Below are 22,829 nucleotides of genomic sequence, written 5' to 3'. Positions count from 1 at the left end.
AAAAAAAAAAAAAAAAAAAAAAAAAAAAAAAAAAAAAAAAAAAAAAAAAAAAAAAAAAAAAAAAAAAAAAAAAAAAAAAAAAAAAAAAAAAAAAAAAAAAAAAAAAAAAAAAAAAAAAAAAAAAAAAAAAAAGCGCTTGGCTTTCTGGTGCCTTGTAAGAAAGGACAGCGTTGTTTGAGACGATTGAGTAATTGCATAGTCTAAGCTGATTTTTCTTTATAGCCAGTGGAGAGAGATACAGGAAGATGCAAGATACCTTAAGAAGGTAATTTCTTCTCCCAGTGTTAGATCTGACATCTTAGGGTGGGATAAATCACTGCTGGGAGAAGCTCCACTTGTTGGTTGAGTCCTGAAGGATCCGTGTCGACGACATTAAATCAGATTAAATGGCCACATGTAGATGAGAGGCGTCCTACCCTGGTATCCTTGAGTGCTGTCCAAAGAGGCAGCGTGGTTACAGTCCCGTGTATAAAGCTGAGTGTTTCCAGGCTCTGGTGATGTCCTGCAGGAAACTTCCACAAACAGGCAAACAAACCCTCCTGCTGTAACCCTGCGCTGGTTTGCTGTGTGTGTATGATGTCGATATTGAGCTGGTGCCTGTTTTTCAGAGTGGTTTTAAGCTAATGATGTTGAATTGAAGCCAGGACAGCTTGCAAACTCCAATTGGTATCAGCGCATAGGCCATGCGGTGATGTATAAGTGCCTGTAACGTGAGGGGAAAGGCGATCGAGATGTGCAAATGGAAGCACCGAACCAGGTGCGATGTCAGTGGTTTATCTGCGAGTGCTAACGAGGAAAATGAGTGGTGTTTTCCTGATGGCCTCACCAGCGCACTGCTCCTTCTCTGGGAGCTTGGTTTTGGGCACAGAGTCGAAGTACACCCACCACCAGCCACGGGTCTGTGGGAAAAGAGAGGTGTATAGCTTGGTGCTAAAAAGGAGAAACTTGTGCTTTTTCTAGTATCTCATCTTGATGAGAATAAGCAGTAGATTTCTTGCAATAATGTGCTGACATGACCTCTTAGGAGCAACACTTTGGTAAAACCAGTTTATTGCCAACTTTAATACACTGCTGTGAGCATTGATAGATGCCTCTAGAAGGGCAGAGTACTGTTATTTTTATTGAGGTCCTGTTTGAAGTTTACACTGAAACAATAAACTAAGTTGATCCTGAATTGTTAGTAATTTTGCCCTTTTGAGATATGACCTGCTAAAACAGTTTTGGTATGTTGAATATTTAAGTATTAAAAGATACTGTGTGTGAACTAGCGTGCACAGATAATGTTCATTGACAGGAAATGTAGGTGGGAGCATTTTAGAAATGCAGACATCCCCAGGGGTGGCTGCCACAGGGGAATGAGATAACGTCTGGAGATGTTATCTGCAAAAAACCCACCCAGTTAATGCTGGGGCTGTGTGTGCCAAAGGATTTTGCCGCTTTTTTCATCCAATTGGTTTGTGAATTGGAGAAGTTAGGGACAGTCTTAATGTTAAGAATTAAGAGGCAGGAAGGGTCTGGAGAAGGTAGTGAATGAGTCAAAGCAATACACAATTAGGGAGAGGTTCCCTTGAGGAGGAAGTCAACCATTCAATCTTAATAGATCTTTAAATGACACAACGCCTTATCTGAATTTATTATTGCCCCTGCCTGGGAGAGGTGATTCAAGGGAATGCATGTGATTTCCTCCATCCTGTTCAACACCTGTCTCACAGCAGGAAAGGACTTGTGGGCTAAACCCTCAGCTGGTACAAAAGAGCGCAGCTCCAATGAAATTTCTGGAACAACTCTGCATTTCTCCAGCCAAGCAGCAAGTCCCGAGCGCTCGCTCTTCTGGAGAAGTGGTCTTGGGACTGCTCACTCTATGCTTTGTACAGGATAAACACAAATAAGATTATCTCCCAAGGGTGAAAGAAAGGATTTAACCAAGCATTTTTTTAGAAGGGCATCTGTTCTTTTCACCTTTATGAGAGAGGGAAGACCCCACTTCTGAGTGGCAGTGGGTACCCCACAGCCGACCATGTGCATACAGGGAGCTGGGCTGGGGCCAAAGGCACGGGTGAAGGGTTGGAAGCCTTCCAGGTGGCAGGTCCGAATCTGTAAGAGGAGAGGGTTAGCTCTGCTATCTCAGGTTGCAGTTCCCCTTGAACCATAATTAATGAAAGATAAACATTCCCAGAGTGCTGTGGTGAACTGTCAGCTGCAAATGTAAATGTATCTGAATTAATTTGCCTCCCTCTGGATCAGTAAAGGTCTGAAATGAGATTGTGATATGATTTTCCCTGTACATACAAGTCATTTACCCTAAATTTGGTGGGGTTTAGGTTTGTTGTTGTTTTTTTTTTTTCTTCCCCCCCCCCTCCCCCCCGCCCCGTGGTTTAAAATAATGGTGTTTACTCCTTAGGTATTAACATTTTCTAGGCCACCAGAAAACTGAATAATTATGTGGCTTGGTGGGTCTATGTGCCTGTAAAGAAAAATTAGTAACTCTCTCCTAAGTCTGTGTTCCCATTAGCAGTGTTCAGTGCCATACTCTTCTCCTTTCTGGCTATGTCTCTTCAATCACTGTTTCCCTTTTTTCTTTAGTTTTTCTTTATAAACTACCCAGTCACTGTTGCTGCCAAACTTAGCTTCATGCTTTGCTTTCATGCTCTATTTGCTGTCACAATCAGGAATGTTTTTGGAGGTAATCAAACAAGTTTCTTCTGTGTTCCCTTTCCTGCAGCACCTTCAGCTTTTGATCTTCTCCTTGAGAGCCTTCCCATCTTTCTCATGAGGATTTTCATTCCTCCCTCCCTTGAACTGGAGGTCACTGCTGGGTTGTGCATCTTCTCTGTGCCATGTGTGGGATAGATTAGGACTTGAGAAAAAGGAACTGATTTTTTTTGGTCGTATCCTTCCTTTGTTGAAGAGACATCTTGACCATATTTGAAGGGTGCTTGGACCAAAACAGATCGTGCTATGGGGAGACTCAGCCTCTTTCTTGGTGAGGGGAGGCACAGGCCAGCCAGAGAATCCCTGCAGGACTGTGATTTTTGAAGAGGTTAATTTAAAAGAAAAAAGCAGAGGAATTATTAAAAAATGCAGAAAAGAATGGATAGCAAAGCCAGTCAACATGTAATGGAAAAAACAGACACACTCAATAAACAAAAGTATTTTCATGATCCAAATAGAGCTACCAAGAATGGCAGCACTACTTAGCAACTGCAGATGCCTGAGTGATTGCATTTACTTATCTGAGAAAAATGTCTCCCATCAGGTTCCCTGTAGAATGCCACAGATTTCTCAAGGAGAACAAGTTACATTTTAAGTGTTCCTGTTTGAATGATCCTCTATTCCCTGTGCTCACATCCGTGGCATCGTATGCCAATGGCCCTTTGACAGTGATAGTGTCACAGATTCTTATTTACCCAGCAGCTGCTACTGGCAGCCTGGATCAATTTACATTACAGGTATTAATTACAAGGAAGGGCTATTGTTCGGCTTTATGCTGTTTCACTTGAGTTTATGAGACCTTAGGATTGTGTAACTGTGGCTGAGCCATCAGAAAAGGGACCGGCTCAAAACTGAAGTCAGGTGCTGGTTTTCCTTTGAGTGTTGTGGGTTTTGGGTCACTCTGAGGGTGTCTGATGTCCTGCCAAAGCAGTGGGGGAGGAGAGCATTCATAACAGCTGGCAGCTGCGTTAATAAGATCTACTGACCCCAGTGGAGATGTAAAAGTGCATGAGATTCAGGAGCCAGTCCACAGAATCACAGAATCATTTAGGTTGGAAAAGCCCTCTAAGATCACCAAGTCCAACCACTCCCACACAGCTGACAAGGACACCACTAACCCATGTCACAAAGTGCCACATCCACATGGCTTTTAAATCCCTCCGGGGATGGGGACTCCACCATTCCTCTGGGCAGCTGTGTCAGGGCAGGAAAACCCTTTCCAAGAGGAAATTTTCCCCAAACCCAATCTAAACCTTCCCTGACACAGCTTGGTCATGAATCAAACTAGTCATGAATCATTTGTGCCACTCAGTAGACATACCCTCATGTCTCCCCAGCCCATGCTGACTCTCTTTTCTCTGGACTTGGCTGGCTCTGCATCTGCTGCAAGTGGAACACGAGGCCTGAGCCTTTCTCCATCCCTGTGTGTGCGATGGGTACAGCTTTTTATCATCCAGCTGGAAAAACGGGAGTCCTGAGAGTTGATCTTCAAGTGGATTGAAGAGTTTCTCAAGACATAATGCTACAATATTTTCACAAGGCTAAATTGTGCCCTGATTCATAAGAGAAGGTTTTGTTGGGTTACATAATAAGTTGTTTATCCATGGACCGTCTTTTCTCTGGGGTGAGCACAGGCAGTTATTCAGCTGGTTGGGGTTAGTCTGGGCTCTCTGCAGTGTGACCTCCAGCTATCCTTAGAACATGGGAAACACACACTGGCTGTTCTTGATTTCCCTTGAAACCTCTCTCTAATCAAACAATTCTCTGTACATGCCCTTTACTATGAGATCATTCATTTGCAAAGGGGATGTTCACTCTCTTGGTCCTTAAAATCATGTTAAGGAGCACAGAGGGTTGAAAATTACTTCAGTCTTCTGTGCAATTGCAGTTTACACTAACCTGTGGAATTTTGCTCAAGTCTTTGCAACTTGTCTGTTGCAAATAAAGTTGGGAGACAAGAACTGATTTCCCTCTGGCTTTTTGGCCGTCAGCACCCTGAAATTGTTTAGGATTGAATGTGATGGGCTATAAACATCAAACTCTTTCAAAGCTGCCTATTCCCAGTAGGACAGAACTGCTTATGTGACCTCAAACTGTAGAACTCCTTCCATCTCTACTCTTTTGGGTTAAAGTTTAGTCTTATTTGGTCTGTTATTGTACACCTATTGGTTTTTACTGTTACTGCATAAAAAATGGATCACAGGATGGGATCAGGTGTAGCTGTGGGCTAAGTCTGGATGGTCCCTTGCAGGCAGATGTGAAATTTCTGCCTTGACAAGAACCTGCTTTGAACTGGAAGGTTGCTTGGCTGTGTCAGTTCTGAACTGATTTGGGGTTGATATATGATGCATCTGAGAGTTTGCATGGATATGTCTCGAGGGTAATGGCTGTAAGATCACAGTGAGCAGCTGGGAACTGGATCCCAGCGTAGGCAGATGAGTGGTGAAACGTCCCTGTGTGCTTGTGCAGGCAGAGGGAAGTCTCGCCTTTTAAAAAAAAATTAGAACAACATTTATTATAATTACAAATGACAGAAGTTCAGCCGATCTAATTCCAGGTCAGATCCAATCCATTAGTCTTCCAAAAATTTCCTTGAAACACTGGTCTGCCCTCATCTGGGGCACGGTTAATGAGATCACCTAAAGAGAGTGGGACAGTTTGCATTCATGGTGGGTCAGAGGAGACGACCATGGACAGAGAGACCCACAGAACAGTTTCCTTTGAAGGCAGGAATGGCAGTCAGTGCAGGCTTTATGTAGGCAATTTGTGCATTTGGAGAAGCAGCCTGTGCTGGACTTCTCTGTCCACTGTGAAGAGAGATAATTTCTGAGGACACAGAAGTGGAGGGAGAGGGAATGAAATATTAATAAGTGTTACCTGCTCACCAAAATTCATCTTTATTTACATTGAGAACTGGAAGTGTATAATCAGCCCAGGAAAATGCAGCTAAATATATTTATGAAATAAATATGAGTTGTTTACCTTTGAGTAATGGTGAATACCCTCTGTGTAAAGGATGAGGCCTTGCTGCATGCTGAAGCATTCAATAAACAAGGTTTGTAGAGGGAGTAATATGTTTTACCACCCCATTGATAACACTGGGAAAAAAAAAAACCCTGTCATGCTATCTGGCATACTGAGTACCCAGAAATGCCTTTTGTCTTTGATCAAAAATACTCCAGTTGGTCTCATAAGAACTTTACTCTCTCCCCCAAACTTTGCCCATCTTATATCACTGTGTCCAAAATGAGGCAGCTATGGACATTTTACTTGTAATGTATTTTTTTGGCCATTGTTTTGTCTCTAAAGATGGGTGAAAGGAAAGAGCAGTTGAAATACAGAAATAAAAAGAAACACTAGTGGCTTGTAAACCGCAAGGAAGACAAGACGCACAGAGCTCTGAAACGGGATGGAAATAGAGATTTGTAATTCATATCAAGGACTTCATGTTTCAAGAGAAGGAATTTTGAAGAGGCATGAGACATCTCTGTGTGTGGCTGGTGTATAGATCTATGTGTACCCAATACAAAACAGGTAGTACAGCACGTTTGTGAAGACGTGGGATAATTTTGACTAATTATGTCTATATATGGAAATTAATTCAGCTATCAGTTTTGAAATAGAGTAACTTTTTAAAATGATATGATTTATTCAAAGCAAGACTGAAGCACAGTGCTAACAATAAGATTTTTAACAATACCGTAAAATTATTTCACTCTTATTTCTGAGCAAAAGTGTTTAACCCAAGAGGATATTTTCAGTGATTTCTTCAGTTTTGATAATACCAGATCTGAGGAAAGCAGAAAACAGATATTTCTTTTGTGAAATGTCTGCCTTTTTTTTTTTTTCCTTCTTGTTGTTTTTTGGGGTTTGTTGTTTTGTTTTGTTTTGTTCTTTAATTAGCTTCCACCCTGGTGCTGAACTAATGCAAAGTAACAATAAATCTTGGAGAATCAGATGAACAAGGGTTTCTGCACTCCTGTCACAAGGTGGGTTGCCCTGTGCTAACCCCCCTGCTTCTGCAGCTAAACCACTATTGTCTCCCGAGCAAGGTCATTTAAAGCTCACTTCAAAAAGTCATCATCGCCTTGAAGTCGCAGTAGGAACATCAGTTTAGCATATCCTACAAGCAAAGCCTTCTGCATGTGGTAGATTGCCTCTCACAGGCTCTGCAGAGGGATGATCCAGGCTGAATCCTAATACATTAACTGTTTTGATGCACGCTTCGATTCCACGTCAGAGCCACAGGAAACAGAGCTGAAACCCACGCTCTCTGGCCTGGGTGGGGAGGCCAAATGCTGGAGTTCATTACAGGAGGGGCACAAGGCAGAGGCTGAGGTTGGTGCAGCATTCAACGGAGCAAACTCTCTTACCATAGAGTCACAGAATACCCTGAGTCTAAAGGGACCTCCAGGACCTCAAGGCCAACTCCTGGCCCTGCAAAGGACAACCCCAAGAGTCCCACCGTGTGCCTGAGGACGTTGTCCAAACTCTTGCTGAATCAGTTTCCTTCTCCTGTGTGTTGTGCCTCCTTGGGTGACATCAATAATATTTCTTAAGAAGACACTTCTACGGAGCCCTTATGAGATTAAAGAAATGCCGAACCAGGGCCAGAGGTGGTCATGGCCAAAAGCCATGGGGTCATAGAATTTGGGTTTAAAAAGGGCCTCTAAAGACCATCTAGTCCAACCCCCTGCAATGAGCAGGGGCATCTTCAAGTAGATCAGGTTACTGAGAGCCCTGTCCATTGCAAAACTGTTCCTTTTTCAGCATCCGCCGTGCTCCAGGTGTGCTTGTAACCCGCTTTTTTGGTTCGAACCCTTGGTTAAAGTAGCTGTTCCCCACCTCTGAAGGCACAGCTCATTAATAAAGGTAGCTGTCAATTACCCTTGAAAGACATTAATTACTTTTGAGCTCTAAGCCAGCCCTTCGAATTCAGAGCTCTGCTGGTTGGGGGAAAAAAGTGCTTCTTTATCTGTGCGCAGATCGCTTTGTGCAGGAGCAGGACATGATTTTGAGACAGATCTGGCTGCTGGTGAGCTCAGCAGGGCTCCTCTGCTTTTGCAGGGGTTGCTTTAGGCGCTCAATACGTTTTTCTCTGTGTAGCTATCTGTAGGGTCCCTGCTCCCGTGTGAGAGAGAGGTGTAATGATCGGGGGCTGGGTGAGCTTTCCCCTCTGCAGTGTTTGCAGAGACTCGACTGCTGGACGCAGAAAAGCAGCAGGGCACCTCCACCAGGTCAGCAGAAGCTCACCCAGGAAGAGGTGGTGTTATCCAGGTGGGATGGGTTCCCTCTCAGGACCAACAACAACTAAATTCAAATGTTTGCTGTGAACCAAGCATGCTGGGAGGCCAGGCCCCAGCTCTGTGCCCTAACCATAGGTTGTCTGACATTTTAAGGATGCTCTCACCAAGAACTCTGTCATTGAGGAACATGCTGTAACCAGTGGTATGAAGGAGCTTCCATTGTGACAAGCCAGTGCTTTCCATCAAGAAGACATTTCTTCAAACAGTTTCTGGTGGGATGGAATGACTGACTCGATCTGACATCAAGGAACCGAAGCATATGGATGTTAAACCACCTTCCCGAGCTCCTGCAAGAAGACCGTGGCAGACTCAGATTGAAACTGTACCTCGTCTACAGATTCAAGCCCCTGCCTCTCCCTCTAGCAACACTTCTTTTCACTTTTCACGCTAACTACAGAAGTATTTCTTCTCCAGCAGCAATTCAGAGACAAGTAGCAGCGCCTCTCCCCACCCCCCTCCACGCCTTCCCAAATCTGCCTGCTCAGTGCTGAGCAGCAGGGAGTGCATGTCAAACATTGCCACCCTTGGGAGCCCTGTGAAAGCAGAAGGATAGTTGCTAAAAGTTGCCTTACGAGAAGAATCCACCGCTGCCCATGGCTTAGTTCCCTGCTTTTAACCCTGAGTGCTTTGCCTCTGAGGGCTGTGGCATTTCTCAGATATTGGATGCTGAGGGGCTGCCCTGCTCCGTGGCAGGTCGTGCGCACGGAAGGTAGTCAGGGCTGTCTAGCCTGGAATTCATTGTGCCCTGCAGGAGGTTGTAACTCTAGGTAATGAAGCACAGCCGACTTTGTTTTCCTGCCCTGCTTCTGCTGTTACAAACTCAGCAGATTGTGTGTAAACACCCTATCTAACGCCCCAAATAACAGTGGCTACAAGATTTCTTTAGGCAATCGCATCCTGTGGCGGTTCAAATGACCAAGATATCATATTGCTAAATAAATGGCATTAACAGATGAATATCACACGCCTAAACAGTCAGCTTCAGCTTGCAGGTGGAAGGATTTGGCTGGGATATATCCATGTGTTTTCCATGGCTGGGGGCAGGACGGAGGCTGCACAAGAGCACCCAGAGGTGCTGGGTCTGTATAAAAAGATCCTGAGCAATGTGCTGGGCTAGTGCTGCACCTGGCTCATGGGGATGGCAGTGGGAACAGCCTGGATGGGGAATACTGGGGGGGGGAGGGGGGGAAGGCAGGAGAGCAGCAGCCCCATTCCCTTTGGCCCCCAGCAGCAGCGTAGGGAATGTATCCCATTCACAAAAATAATCCTCTGGGGTCTCGTATGGAGAGACTCCAGCCCGCAATGCAAGATTAAGCTTTCCTCCTCGCTCTTGAGAAGCTGAGGCTGAGTTAATCAGTATCAGACGAGCTGATTGACTCTCACACCTCTGCTAAATTAATGCGCTGGGGTTACATCAGTGCCACCCCACTGCTTCCCAGGGATGGCGTCCTGGCAATGGCTTCAAATGCTTCTTTGGGACAGCTTTGTCTGCGTCAGTGTGTTGGATGAGAGATGTCAGAGGGAGCTGAGTTGTCTCTTAGTGGAGCAGACACCCAACTGCAAAGAGAAGGAAGGTGCTCTAACCACAGAGGGCACTTACACTTGTGTTGCAATGGGAAGAGGAAAGACAGCAGAAAATAGCTACTGCTCTTCCTACTGATTTTTGTTAGCTGTTCTGCTCTTGGCATCTTGCAGTTCGTGCCTCTGAAGCTGCTAATTTTGCTCCTAGGAAAGCTCCCCTCCCCGTGCCTGTGCTGCAGTGAGCCTGCACTGCTCGATGGAGGCACAGCTTTTACATTAGCATTTTGCATGTTCACAGTGCTAGGAGAAGCATTCAGGAAAAAAAAAATATCCAGGCAACATCTTGATCCCTGTTTTACAGATGAAGTCAGAGCCATGTATTGAAAATAACCTAAAAAAAAAAAAAAAAAAAGGCGAAGTGGGTATTTTTAAAAAGATGCTGCTGCTAAGGGCTTAAAGAATAGGGAGCAACATCCACCCATGTTCAAAATGAAGGGTGCTTGACTTAAGCCAAATCTCTGCCTGGCTGCAATGAGCACTTTTTCTTGCATGCTTTTAGAAGCTGAATCCTCACTGTCTTTCTGAGAGGTAGCTTTCCTTTCTATTTAAATTTGCACATCCACCATGTCATTCTGTAAGATGTGCTGATGTATGAAGCACAGAAGGACCCCTGAGCAGCATGAAATGCTCCCCTCTCTGCTGCAGCTGAGTGTTGAATTGCTTAGAGAGGGAGAGAGTGCTGGCAAAAATTCAGCGTGGCTCAGGATTGATCTTGTTTGCTTCCTGGAGATGGAGGAGCAAAGATTTTCCTGTATGCAGACCCAATAGGTCCTGACCCCCGGTACGGGGTCAGGCTGGAGTGCACAGTTTCGTGGTTGTAAATCCGAAAAAAATTAAAGGGAAAACTGATGAGCAGAGGCTAGGCATGATCCCGTAGTCTGTGAAGCAGGGATGTGCCATGACCTCTGCCAAGGACCTCTAATGCTGTTGGAGTAGCTTTGCCCATGCAAACACATCAGCACGGAGAGCGGGCTCACGTGTTCTGCACCCCAGCCTTGCTTACATTTCAGGGGGCAACATAAATCCCTCACAGCCCAGCGCCCTGTGGTTGCCACCAGCCTGAAATAACCCATCTGTGGGCTCAGGAATCAGTTCTGCCAGCGCCAGCTCCGTGCTTGACACTCTGTGTGTATACAGAGCCCCTGGGACCGCTTAGTGTTCCGAGCAGGTTGTCAGAGGATGCCATTCTGTACCTCAGGTTTGAAATACAGCCATGTTGAGGAACCTTTCAAGGTGTTGTTTGATCCGGCAAGTAGTTTTACCAGTGTGTTTTTTTTGCTGACCAGACGTGTTTCTGCAGAAACCTGTACAGGGTGTCCTCCCTGCCCCGTGTTTGGTCACTGCTCCTCATTGCTCTTCGTGGACTTGTTCTCTTCATGTCCTCCTCGATGCTCTGCATGCGTTCAGGCATCCTTCTGGTCTGTATTTCAGAGGCATAAAGCCTTATCTTACCAGGGTAGTCTAAGTTCAGCTACTGTTGCTTGTCCTTTTGAGGGAGCCTTTTATCCCATCAGGTTCTTCTGGCTCCTGAAGATGGAAGTGGAAAATTTATCGCTGACATGAGAAAAAAAACATTCTAGAGGAGGTGCAAGGAGCAAAGCTTCTGCAAAAATGTGGTCTGTAATTAAAGATTTCAACATACAGTGGGTCAATTTTAGTTAGAGCAGCTTAGTGGCCAAGTGGGAGCTGTAAATTGCACCATCTCCATCCTTGGCTAATGCCAGTGAACTCTTTTGGTGTTGGTACAGCTCTAGCAGGTTCTTAGAGCTCTGTGAACTGAAGCAAAAGAGTTAAAGAGAATCATTAAGGCGTTTTCTCCCTTGTCTGAGCCTGGATCTGTCCTCTTTCTTGTTATTTAGTATTTATTGCAGTTTTATCATTATTATTTTATTTGCAGTGGCATGTTTTGCAACAGGGCGCCAAGGATGTCAGCTCGATTTTCAGCCTTTTCCCAGCACAGTCATTAAACTGTGACAGGTGATTTTCCCTTCTGTTTGGGCTGTGCCTTTGTATACCTCACCCTGGGAGCTGAGAGCATCATTATAATTCAAGGGGTGATCCAACAACCACTTCTCATACGTTTGCTCTTACATCCTTTGCCTCAGTGGGAGCATGTGCACCAAACTGTCTACTGTCTTTTAGAATAATTTTTAATATGCACTGACTATGGTGGAGGAGATGGGGGACCTGTTCTTGGAGTGGCAACCCAGTGTTTGTGATATTCCATGGCTCCTTAGGGAATCCATTTCTGGAGTTGGCTGGGAAGCCCAGAAGAGGCTTTCCCCTAAATTTGCTCCTGCCAAAGGGAAAAGAGTCGCAAATCATGAATCATGGTTAACAGCTGGACTTTTTAGATCTTAGAGGTCTTCACCAGTGTTAATGATTCTGTGGTGCAGAAAGTTTTGTTTCTGCAGAGGATGTGAGTGTGAGGAGACCTGTGCATTTGACTCTTTCACAGAAGCAGCGTGTCTGGGACTCAGAAGTAAAGAGGTGACAAAGCACAGAGCTTTCAGTATCAGGTACCCAGGGCTCGGTAACAGAGACTCTGTTGAGGGCATAAGTGAGATCATGTGCTGTTCAGCTGTAGATTTTGCACTCCTTTTCATCAGTTTTGTTTTGTGTCTTGCTGTCTGCACCTCCAGCACTGGTTTTTCATGGAAGATGCAGCATCAGGTGTTTGTCACAGCTGTTTGTCTGGAGAAACAAGGTGGTCAGGTACACTTGGGTGGTAGATTCAGGAAGTTGCTCATATATTTGACCCAAATAAAGTCACACTGAAGGTCACTGGAGTTTTCTCATTGGTTTCAGAGGAAGCTGAGCTCCTGTTGGCTGTCCTTGGGAAAAAACTGAGTCCCACCCAGATCCATCTGAAGAACTTGCTTTTCCAAATCACTGACATGACATGTGTGAGGTGTTTCTGTTGTGGCTCACCCACAGGGTTTTTGTGTTGCTTTTTGCCACACATGATGTATCTTCACAGTGTCACTGTGTCTTCACAGTGTCATTGTGAAGATGGGTCCTGGGATTTACTGCTGTTTCCCCACCAAATGAAAAAGACTGTGCTTTTTGTTTTGTTTTGGTTTGGTTTGGTTTGGTTTGGTTTTTTTCACTCTGCAGGGTGGCCACCTTCACATTTTTGTGTTCATGCAGTGACTGACCTTTTGTAGAATCAAAGAACCAGAGAATGGTTTGGGTTGGAAGGGACCTTAAGGATTATATTATTCCAAACCCCTGCCATGGACAGGGAAACCTTCCAGGTTGCTCCAAGCCCTGTCCAACCTGGCCTTGGACACTTCTAGGGATGGGGCAGCCACAGCTCCTCTGGGCAACCTGTGCCAATCCCTCACCACTCTCACAGTCAAGAATTTCTTCTGTATATCTGAACTGAATTTCCCCTCTTTCAGTTTGATTCCATTGCTTCTTGTTCTGTCACCACACTACTATTTCCTCAAAATACTTGTCACCAGCCAGGCTTAATATAACCTAAACTGCAAAAATAGCTCTAGGACATCACTGGGATCAGGTCTGAGAGAGGTCAGGTCTAAGATTGGCTCTGTAACTCTGTAGCTCCTTGACATCTGGAGGAAGCAGGGCTGGTATGTAGGTCCGAGTTCATTTAATGCCCTTTTATCAACATCAAGATTTTCACTTTCTCGCCTACTTCACCTTTCAGTGTCAAGGCCAGGAACTGGGTGATCTGTGCTCTTGCCCTGGGCAGTGAATACACAGTGTCAGAGTTCTGCCTATGGATTTTATATTCCTCTTACAGAGAAGAGGGTCAGTGTTTGAAGAGCCGTGGTTCAGACAAGCTTTCAAGAGAGTACCAGCACAGCCCGAATTGGTCTACAATGTTATGCTTTGTACCAAACCACTGAGTTATTAATGTGTTGTGTTTTCTGCCTCTCTCCTTGCAGTCAATAAGTACGTGGTCCGGGTTTTCACTGGTGAAGTCAGCGGCAGTGGAACAGATGCAGATGTCTTCATTAATATCTTCGGAGAGAAAGGAGACACAGGTATTCAAATGCAAATAGCTCCCTAAAATATTTCCTCCTGCTCTGCAGGACTGTGGTCTGAACAGCGCACGAGGGCGACGTGGCAAACGCGGAATAGTTTGGCTGAGTGGAAGGCACAACAAATGGTGGCTTCAGCTCCAGGGCTTCTCACATCCACATCCTGCGACTGCAGTGCAGCAGTCGTGGCTGGGCTGTGACTGAAGTTACCTACCACTAAAAAACCCAAATCCTGGGAAAATGCAGCATAAACCACCAGCAGGAAGCAGTGCGGTTAAGTGCCAGTCCAACTGAAGCATCCAACACCGATGTGTATTTACAGTGCACGCAGTGAGAGCTGTGTGTCTCATTTTCTGGGTCCCTGCACGGATAATGATGTCCCTTCTGTGTGGCAAATGTTGGGGCCGAGCCTGCCTGGCCATTTGGGAAAATAATCTCAACAAGGTTTATATTATTTGGCTTTAAATTAAGGGTGTCAGCTTTTTTATGTCTTCTTTTTTTTTTTTTTTTAGTGTAGATTGTACTACAAAAGTGGTCTAGAAGTATTAATTTAGTCCTTTAAAAAATTGGTTTTAATCAAAAAATAATAAAATATGTGCCCGAACCTAATTCTTGGGGCCATGGAGAAAAGTGGGTGGGAATTCCTGGAGATCCAAAGAGCAAATATTCTCTTGCTTCTGTGCTGCACCTATCCTATCAAATTCAAGAAATAATGATATATCTGCCAAGTACCCTTGAACAGATTATGAAACCTAGTGGATGGGGCTTATCCTTGATTAATCCTCCAGACTTTTACAAGGAGATTCATCTGATCTCACTGAAGACATCCAAAAGTGGGAGTCTAAATCTAAGCTGGTTGTCCTGGCACTCTGTCATATCTACACAAAGAAAATAACACCCCTAGAAAATGATTCATCCCCTTCTAAGGAAAGTGGGATGAATTGCCCACTGACACTTTTCCCTGCACTGCTGCCTTGGGTGGGTTCAATCCCACTCACAGCATCACTCACACAGGAGCAATGTTGGCTGCAACCGGGGTCAGAGCTTTAATACTTTTCATAAAGGCAGGCTCCTGTGAGATCAGGAAAAAGCCAACAGCCCTGGCTGGGTCCTAATTTGAAAATAAATCCTTCCTGTCGGATGCAGCAAAGAATTCCGTGTCCTGAAATGTCAAAATCTGCAGCTTGTGACCAAAGCCTTTTTTTTTGAACAGTTTGGAGATTTTCAAAGACATTAAAAATAAAAGGGAAATGTGGTGGTATTGAAAAAAAAAAAAAATTAAGAGCCATCTGGATATATATTTCTGAAAGCTCTGAGAGCTGTAAGTAACTGTGACATTAGAATGGAAATCCTGGTCTTTTGTGTGCTAGAAAAAAGGTACCCTTTTTATTAGAATATAAAGTCCTCTGCCTTTACCTTGAATCCTGGTTGCAGAGAGCTGATACCTGGGGAATATTTGATTCAGCCAGTGATGACATTCCTAAATATTCTTTTACTTACACATGTGCCAGTAACCCTTTCCTCCTTGGAGTTATTATTTATTATTGTTTATTTGCTCGTTTAGTCTTATTTTACTTTTTATCTTCTTTTTTTTTTTTTTCCCCCCTCAGGTGTGAGGAAACTGGACAATGACAAAGACAACTTTGAAAAAGGAGCAGAGGACAAGTTCACACTCGATGCTCCGAATCTGGGAAAATTAAGAAAAATTAATATAGGGCATAATAACAAGGGTGGCTCTGCTGGCTGGTTCCTTGCAAAGGTTAGTTTCTCGTGAGAAATTCAAGATAAGTGTGTCATGGGGTCAAAATATCCCACTTACCCTCTCGGTGGCCTGGTACCAAGGAAATGTAAGGATGATTGCTGATGATACAGGCTACTGAGAGAGTCACAGATCAAGTTTTCACCTTTCCAGAATTTTCTTTTTTCAGGACTTGCTTTTTTTCTGCAGAGCAAAGAGGGCTGATGAAGTGCTGGCAGCAGCCTGGTGTGTGCCAGTGTGGTGCGTCTCAACCAGGTGCAGCAGATTCAAGTTGGGCAATTAGAATTCCAGTTGGGCAGTTTGGTTTCAAACTAAAAGAGGGCTCATCTGGATTAGATAAAAGGAAGAAGGTTTTGTTTGTTTGTTTGTTTTTTTACAAAGGAAGTGGTAAAACACTGACACAGGTTCCCCAGAGAGGTGGTAGGAGCCCCATCCCTAGAAACTTTCAAGGTCAGGTTGGAATGGGGCCTTGAGCAACCTGGTCTAGTTGAAAATGTTCCTGCAGGGGGTTGAACTAGATGAGGTTTAAGGTCCCCTTCCCACCCAAGTCACTAGATGATACTATTAAAATGAGGTTTTTTGCACTCTGGGTTAAGGTGAATTTTTGAGCATCTCAGGTGACTTTGTGTCAATGAGAAAGTCCAGTTGTTAAGGCTTGAATTTGGCTGATCTAATAATATTTATCCCGTCTCAATCACAGCAGTTTTTTTGACCAAGGAGGATGAATTCTCCAAGCCAGGGCCTCCAAGTCCCCTCTCATTCTGTTGACTTAACTCATTACCAAGACCATGAAGATCCCAGAGTCTGAGAAATATCTGTTGGGTCTGTTCACAGTGGAAATTTGCAGACTTACAGCTTGGCCAAGTTTAAGTGATTTGTCATTGGCACAGCAAAAAAAATATACCTGCCACAAAGATCGCTTTCTTTCACTTTCCTGCTCGTTTTAATCTCCTGCTACAAGGTAGGAAGGTATTGCAGCTTTTAGTGAAATGGTTGAAGGAGTGTTTTTAAAGGAGAAATCTAAGACTCTTTCTTCTAGTCGCATTTTCTTTCCTCTGCTGGTGTAGTTTAACGCAGTTGGCTTTAATCCACAGAAGTTCTCACCCCAGATTTTTAAATCCTAGGTAACAGAGTAATTTGATGGATTACAAATGCAAATATTAGCACATGCTTTTCCACCATCACCATACAATGCAGGAAAAAAGTTCTGATGTTGGTTGACCATGAAAAATGCAGAAGTAAAAAACAGAACAGTTTTGTTCAATGTAACAGACAGTAAGGGGAAGAAAGCACAGAAAAAGAACCTCATTCTCACATCACAGGTGACGTGTTTTTTAACGTTGGTGAGGTTGCTTGAGTCCCAAAGCCTGGAGCAGTGATGACTTGCAGCCAACACATTAACCCTATATTCTGCCACAAGCCTCCAAGATGTTTGTGATTTAGTGGAGAGCAACTTTTAGCTTGCAAATTCATCTGGAAGTTCAGAGAACTGAGCTGAAATATCTCTTACTGTCTACTGTTGGTGGATGGTTTTGTGTAATTTGCTCCAATACTTGGAGACTCTGGTGTTCTTACTCCTGAATGAACCTGTTCTCAAGTTTCTTGTGTTTTCAGCGTGGCTTATTCTGAGAGATGGTTTTCCACCTCTAAATATATGAGTAAACCCATTAGAAGGAACCCAAAGAGGATCAGCTCGTAGAGAGGAACCAGAGTGTTGATATTTCTCCTGAACCTCATCTATTTTAGTCTCTAACACTCCAGCACAGCACTGCTCTCTCATCCTGACAACCCCAGCCCTGGCAGACGCTGATGTCTACAGAGGCACAACGGGAATCAGTGATGCTACAGGCAACAGCACGGTGTGGGATGAGTGACAGGAGGGGAAGCTCTGTTTCCCAAAGAATTGCTTCATAAATTTATCCGAAAAGACAGATTTCAGGTTCTCCCTGTTTGTTGAGAAAAGTGTCAAGGGTTTTCTATTCCCAGTAGCAAATTTTTTTTTTTTTCCCCTCTGAGGCATGAGCCATGCAGGGGAATAGAGATTTTCCTTTCTTCTCTTCTTACTGAGATTCTTCAGTACCCTTCTCTGCTGGTTTAAGATACTGCTAGTAACTCTGTGGCAGCCTTCAGGAGCCTAGAAGAAGATATTGGTAAGAAACACCTACCTCAGCAGGAGGTCCAAAAAACAACCATATAGTATTAAAGGGGAAGATTGTTCCCTGGCTTGTTTAGTTAAAACATCACCTAATCCTAGAATGGTTTGGTTTGACAGGGACCTTAAAGACAATCTGATTCCAATCCCTTGCCATGGGCAAGGGATGCCTTCTGCCAGACCAGGTTGCTCCAAACCCCATCCAATTTCCAGGGATGGGGAAGCTTCTCTGGGCAACCTGTGTCAGGGACTCACCACTCTCACAGCCAATTTCCCAATATCCCGTCTAACCCTGCCCTCTTGCAGTAGCAAGCCATTCCCTCTTGTCCTGTCAGTTCAGACCCTTGTCCCCAGTCCCTCTCCAGCTCTCCTGGAGCCCCTTTAGGGCCTGCCAGGGGCTCTCAGGTCTCCCTGGAGCCTTCTCTTCTCCAGGGAAACCCCCCCAGCTCTCCCAGCCTGGCTCCAGAACAGAGGGGCTCCAGCCCTGGCACCATCTCCGTGGCCTCCTCTGGACTCTCTCCAGCAGCTCCACGTCCCTGTGCTGTTGTTCCCAGGGCTGGAGGCAGCTCTGCAGGGGGGTCTCACCTGAGGGGGCAGAGGGGCAAAATCCCCCCCTCCCCTGCTGCCCACGCTGTGGGATCAGCCCAGAGCAGGGGGTTTCTGGGTTGGGTCGTGTCCATCCTCTCACCCACCAGCCCCCCAAGTCCTTCTCCCCAGGGCTGCTCTCAATCTGTTCTCTGTCCAGTCTGTGGTTGTGCTTTGAATTGCCCCGACCAGGTGCAGGATCTTGCACTTGGCCTGGTTGAACTTCATGATGTTTGCACAGCTCCACCTCCAAATTAGAAGCTATTCCTACCACAGGGTATCCCAGCTGCTTTTACAACAGTTCCGTCCTGATTGGGATAAAGTGGTGTTACTAGGTCACACAAACTGATCTGACGGTCTTGATTTGCCCTGGAATTCCTAGGTGTTGTTTTATAACAAGGCCCTAAAGCAGAGAGAAAGAACATAGCCTGTTCCTAAAGCAGAACAAAGAGCTCTCGTTCAGCTGATGGAGAAGAGTAGCCAGTAAAGATGCTCTGGAGAGAGGGAAGACAGGCCAACCAGCTGGTCTTGATAGCAGAGACATCTGGTCTCGTACACCGCGAGAGAGGCAGAGTGGGTTCACCAGATAAAAAAAGCAAAAGGAAAAAGCTGGGTTTTTTTTTACTCACTGATTGTCTGAAATTGTATCAGTGCTAATTAGGGAGCGGAGAGGTATCTGCTCGAGTACTGAATATGTTAAATGCCAGGTCAGAGTGTGGACATTAAGCTTCTGTTCTTCTGCCACCTCTCTTGTAAAACCTTTGCTCTTTCAATTTATTATTATTAATAATAATAATAATAATAATAATAATAATAATAATAATAATAATAATAATAATAATAATTTTCCAAAGTGCTGTTTCTTTTTTCTCTCAGGTGATCATCGAGGACATTGGCAATAAGTGTGTGTACCAGTTCCCAGTTGGACGCTGGTTTGCTTTAGATGAAGATGATGGAAAAATCCAGAGGGACATTCTTGTCGGGGGCACTGAAGCCACAGGTAAATTTGTGGGCTGAATCCATGGTGGAAAACGGGACATTAATGCTATTAGCCATGTTTTCCTGAGAAGACTGAATGCCCTATGCTTAGGGAGGTCTGCAGTGAACCATCTGCTGGTTGCAGGCTGTTTTGTACAAGGGTCCCTGAATTGCCACCGTATTTCCCTCCTCTGTATCTCACTGGTGAAGCAGTGCAGGACCTACAAGCTGTTTTATCACCTGATGTACCTGGATAAGGGGCTGATGGGCAGAGGAGGAGAGATCCATCTTGTACTTCAGCAGGACTCTCACCAGTTTCTAGGGAGTGGTTTGCCATTTCCACAGTCACCAGTGTGCCACACAGCAGTGAATATTGTACTTCACTTTATTGTCTGGGGAACTACACATCCTTTTGCAAAACAAAAAAGGCAATGCTGATCCCTAAATCAGTCTTTCCGATTATCCAACATGGTTAAAGCAAAGACAACCAAAATTTATGTCTCTGTTAAAAGAAACTTGGATGTAAAGTCAACAAAAGAACTTGTCACAAGGCAAAAGATTATTTGAATAGTGTTCTGCCTGTGTTTATTTATTAGCATAAAGGCAAACACTTTGACCACACATGTAACAGCTGTCCTTTACTTCCTTGCATGGTCTTCAACATCTGCAGTCTTTGTATTCCCCCTGCATGTGCATGAGGAGAGTGGTCTGGGTGCAGATTCCTGACTGCAGGATGCTTGTTAAGAAAAATTAGGGGAAGATGGGAAAGAAAACAGAAATGTAATTCATTCAGTAAAAGCTTCCTTTATTTTTTACCACTCATGACTCTGCTTTTTTTTTCCTGCTCTCATGAGTTTTGTTGAAGATATATCCAGTAGTAAAGCATGCTTGAGTCGAGCTTTTAATGTAAATTTTAAAGGGAGGATAATGTAGACAAAAGTGAGTTCTGATGTTTCTACTTTATCCAAAGTCCCTACTGAAATTTCTGGTTGATTTAATCAAAGTACTTAGGTTGGGCCCCACCTATGTTATACACACTCCCTAAGACAATGTTAGAGTGTTTTAGGTGTTGATTGATGCCATGAGACAGGTCTAAGTTGTGCTTATCTCTGAGCCTTCTGAGAGGTACAGTTTTAGGAAGAAGTGTTTTCTTTCTTAGACCAACAGTTTGAGCTAGGAAAAAACAAAATCAAAACAAAACAAAACAAACAAAGAAAAAAACCCCAAACCAAACAAAAACCAAACAAAACCAAACCAAAAAAAAAAAAAAAAAAAAAAACACCAAAAAAACACAAAAAAACCCCACAAACAACCCACCACAACAACAACAACAACAAAAAAACAACAACAAAACCAAACCAAAAAACCACAAACCAAACAAACTAGAAAACCAAATGGGACACTTTTATGCATATTGGCTTCCTTTCAGACACATTTTTATTTCTTCCAGCTGGGTTAATATCTCTCCCAAACCTTGTTTTGCTGAGAACTGTGAGCTCTCACAATAGCTATGGAGGTCCTGGTGGCTTCAGCAGCATTATAAACTGATGATATGAAGCTTCCAGAGTTTTGTGATGCTGCAAATCTTGCCACCTCTCTTTAAAGCAACACTTTTCCATCCTCTCAGCATTCCCTGACACATTTAGTGCTTGCTGTCTCTCAAAATCAAACTACTTAGTTGTCAATTCAGTTTTACTGCCTTTCTTCACCTAATCATCACCACATGGTGAATAAAAAAACCCACATTTTTTTAATCACTGGGTCATGTGATAGGGATTTTGTCACCCCCAGCCTTTTTTTCTTGGTCAGTCTGAAGGTAGATGTGTATTTCTCAGAGTTATGTGTGGACAAAAACAAATGAAGCATTGCATTATGCCTAAGTTAAAGGTCAAAATACAGCAATGGAAAACCAATAGACTACAACTCAAATCCAATCAAAATCATAACTCTCAGACTCCTTTCCTCCCTTCTTTTTTTTTCCCAACTAAACTCCTGATTCCTTCAGGTATTGTGTACAACGTGGCTGTAGTGACAGGAGATATCAGAGGAGCTGGCACAAACTCCAAGATCCACGTAATCCTCCACGGCTCCAAAGGCTTAAAGAACAGTGGGAAGATCTTCCTGGAAGGGGGCGAATTTGAGCGTGCCAGGACAGATCTCTTTAACGTGGAGATAGCTGCTCTTCTCAGCCCTCTCAGCAGGGTCACCATTGGGCATGATAATTGTGGCGTCAGTTCTGGCTGGTTCTGTGAGAAGGTGAGACTTAGTTATCATAAACTCGAAGAATCATTTAGGTTGGAAAAGACCTCTGAGGTCATGGAGTCCCAGCATTAAGCCAACACTGCCAAGTTTTTTTTTTTTTGTCTGTAGGCAGCTGTCAGACTGTCTCCTGACCCCAGCCTGACCCCCAACAACCAATTGAGGTTTAAAAATAAATAAATAAACCTGCTTTTGTTTGGATGGCAATATCCACGACTTAACAAGTCAATACTGTACATCATGCATGGGAGTAGCTGATTGCCTCAAAGGCACATTAGATGCATAAGTCAATCACTTGCTAATTGGGTTGATTGCCCCTCTGCAGTCACGGAGGGAGAGATTATTGTTTGCTCAGCTCCAAAAGCACCTTCAGATGTTCGCCCAAGGGGCCGGACAGAATTGCAGTGTTGGATTGTGCTGAACGTTTCAAAGTTATCCTCTACACTCAGACTTCCCTGAAGTTTCTAGATGCTGCTCTGGAGCTCAGAAATTATTAAAAAAAAAACACACCAAAAAAACCCAAACAAAACAAAAACAAACAAACAAACGAACAAACAAACAAAACCCCCTGAAACAACCCATCAGCAAGAAGTGGCTGACCTCGGCTGTTGCTGGGAGATAGTGGGGCAGTATGTGATGTGAGATCATGTGCAAGGTCAGCAGGAGGTGATGGGGGGATAGGGAGAGAGGCAGCTGCCTATCCTGAAGCTATGTGGAAATGCAGTTTTCCTGGAAAGCAAAAGTCAGCCTAGAATGTGTTTGAAGGCTTTTTGTATCTTTCATATTCTGCAAAGCCCTACCCATGCACTGGTGTGGTGCAGGGCTGACTCCTGCAGCCACCCTCCCTGTTCCCATTCCCTCCCCCTCCTGGTCTTTCACCTCTCCTTGGTTGACCTATTTTGATTTACTGCTGCAAAAGTGGGAATAACAAGACAGATGGGTTGTAACTGTACTGCCAATTGGGAATTGTGCAAACGGTCCTGTTCACGTTGGTCCAGAAAACCTGATTTTGAGAGCAGGACCAAGATCTCCAGCTCTGCCTCTGCTTTGGTGTTTTAAGTTTTCAGTATGGAGGTAACGTGGGCTGCCAGCAACAGAATAATCAACCCCACTTTCCCAATCTCTTTTCCCAGGTGGTGGTTTACTGCCCATTCACTGGTATTGAGCAAACCTTCCCGTGTGGGAAATGGCTGGATGAAGATGAAGGAGATGGTCTCATAGAGAGGGAACTCTATGAAATGGTCTCTCTACGCCAGAAAAGACTGAAAAGTAGGTAAAAATGTTCAGGACCCTCCTGTGACCATCACCCCCCCTCCCACAAGCAACATGAGTGTCACCTGAGTGACATGGGACAAACTCTGGTCAAGTAGAGGTGAACTGAGTCATTGAGTCAAAGAATGGTTTGGGCTGGGAGGGATATTTGAAGAGCATCTCATTCCAACCCCTGCCATGGGCATGGACATCTCCCACTGGACTAGGTTGCTCCA

The 22,829-nt window shown here is 44.3% G+C and overlaps 1 protein-coding gene across 1 annotated transcript in view; it reads left to right on the top strand.

The window, feature by feature from the left end:
• The window catches only part of LOXHD1 (lipoxygenase homology domains 1), a 150,132-nt gene that overhangs the window by 27,038 nt on the left and 100,265 nt on the right, over positions 1-22,829 (top strand). Inside the window, exons 6-11 of the mRNA XM_027885827.1 lie at positions 8,112-8,160; positions 13,514-13,612; positions 15,220-15,368; positions 18,982-19,105; positions 21,089-21,339; positions 22,476-22,611. Of these exons, the coding sequence (XP_027741628.1) occupies positions 8,112-8,160; positions 13,514-13,612; positions 15,220-15,368; positions 18,982-19,105; positions 21,089-21,339; positions 22,476-22,611 (808 nt within the window). The remainder of the gene's footprint in view (positions 1-8,111; positions 8,161-13,513; positions 13,613-15,219; positions 15,369-18,981; positions 19,106-21,088; positions 21,340-22,475; positions 22,612-22,829) is intronic.

Source organism: Empidonax traillii, unplaced genomic scaffold, assembly GCF_003031625.1.
Source record: "Empidonax traillii isolate 1590-97213 ecotype Southwest subspecies unplaced genomic scaffold, ASM303162v1 scaffold10:size5872457, whole genome shotgun sequence".
In the NCBI taxonomy this organism is placed as follows: Eukaryota; Metazoa; Chordata; class Aves; order Passeriformes; family Tyrannidae; genus Empidonax; species Empidonax traillii.
Note: the sequence above shows the minus strand (reverse complement) of the source record. Positions and strands in the feature narration are given on the sequence as shown.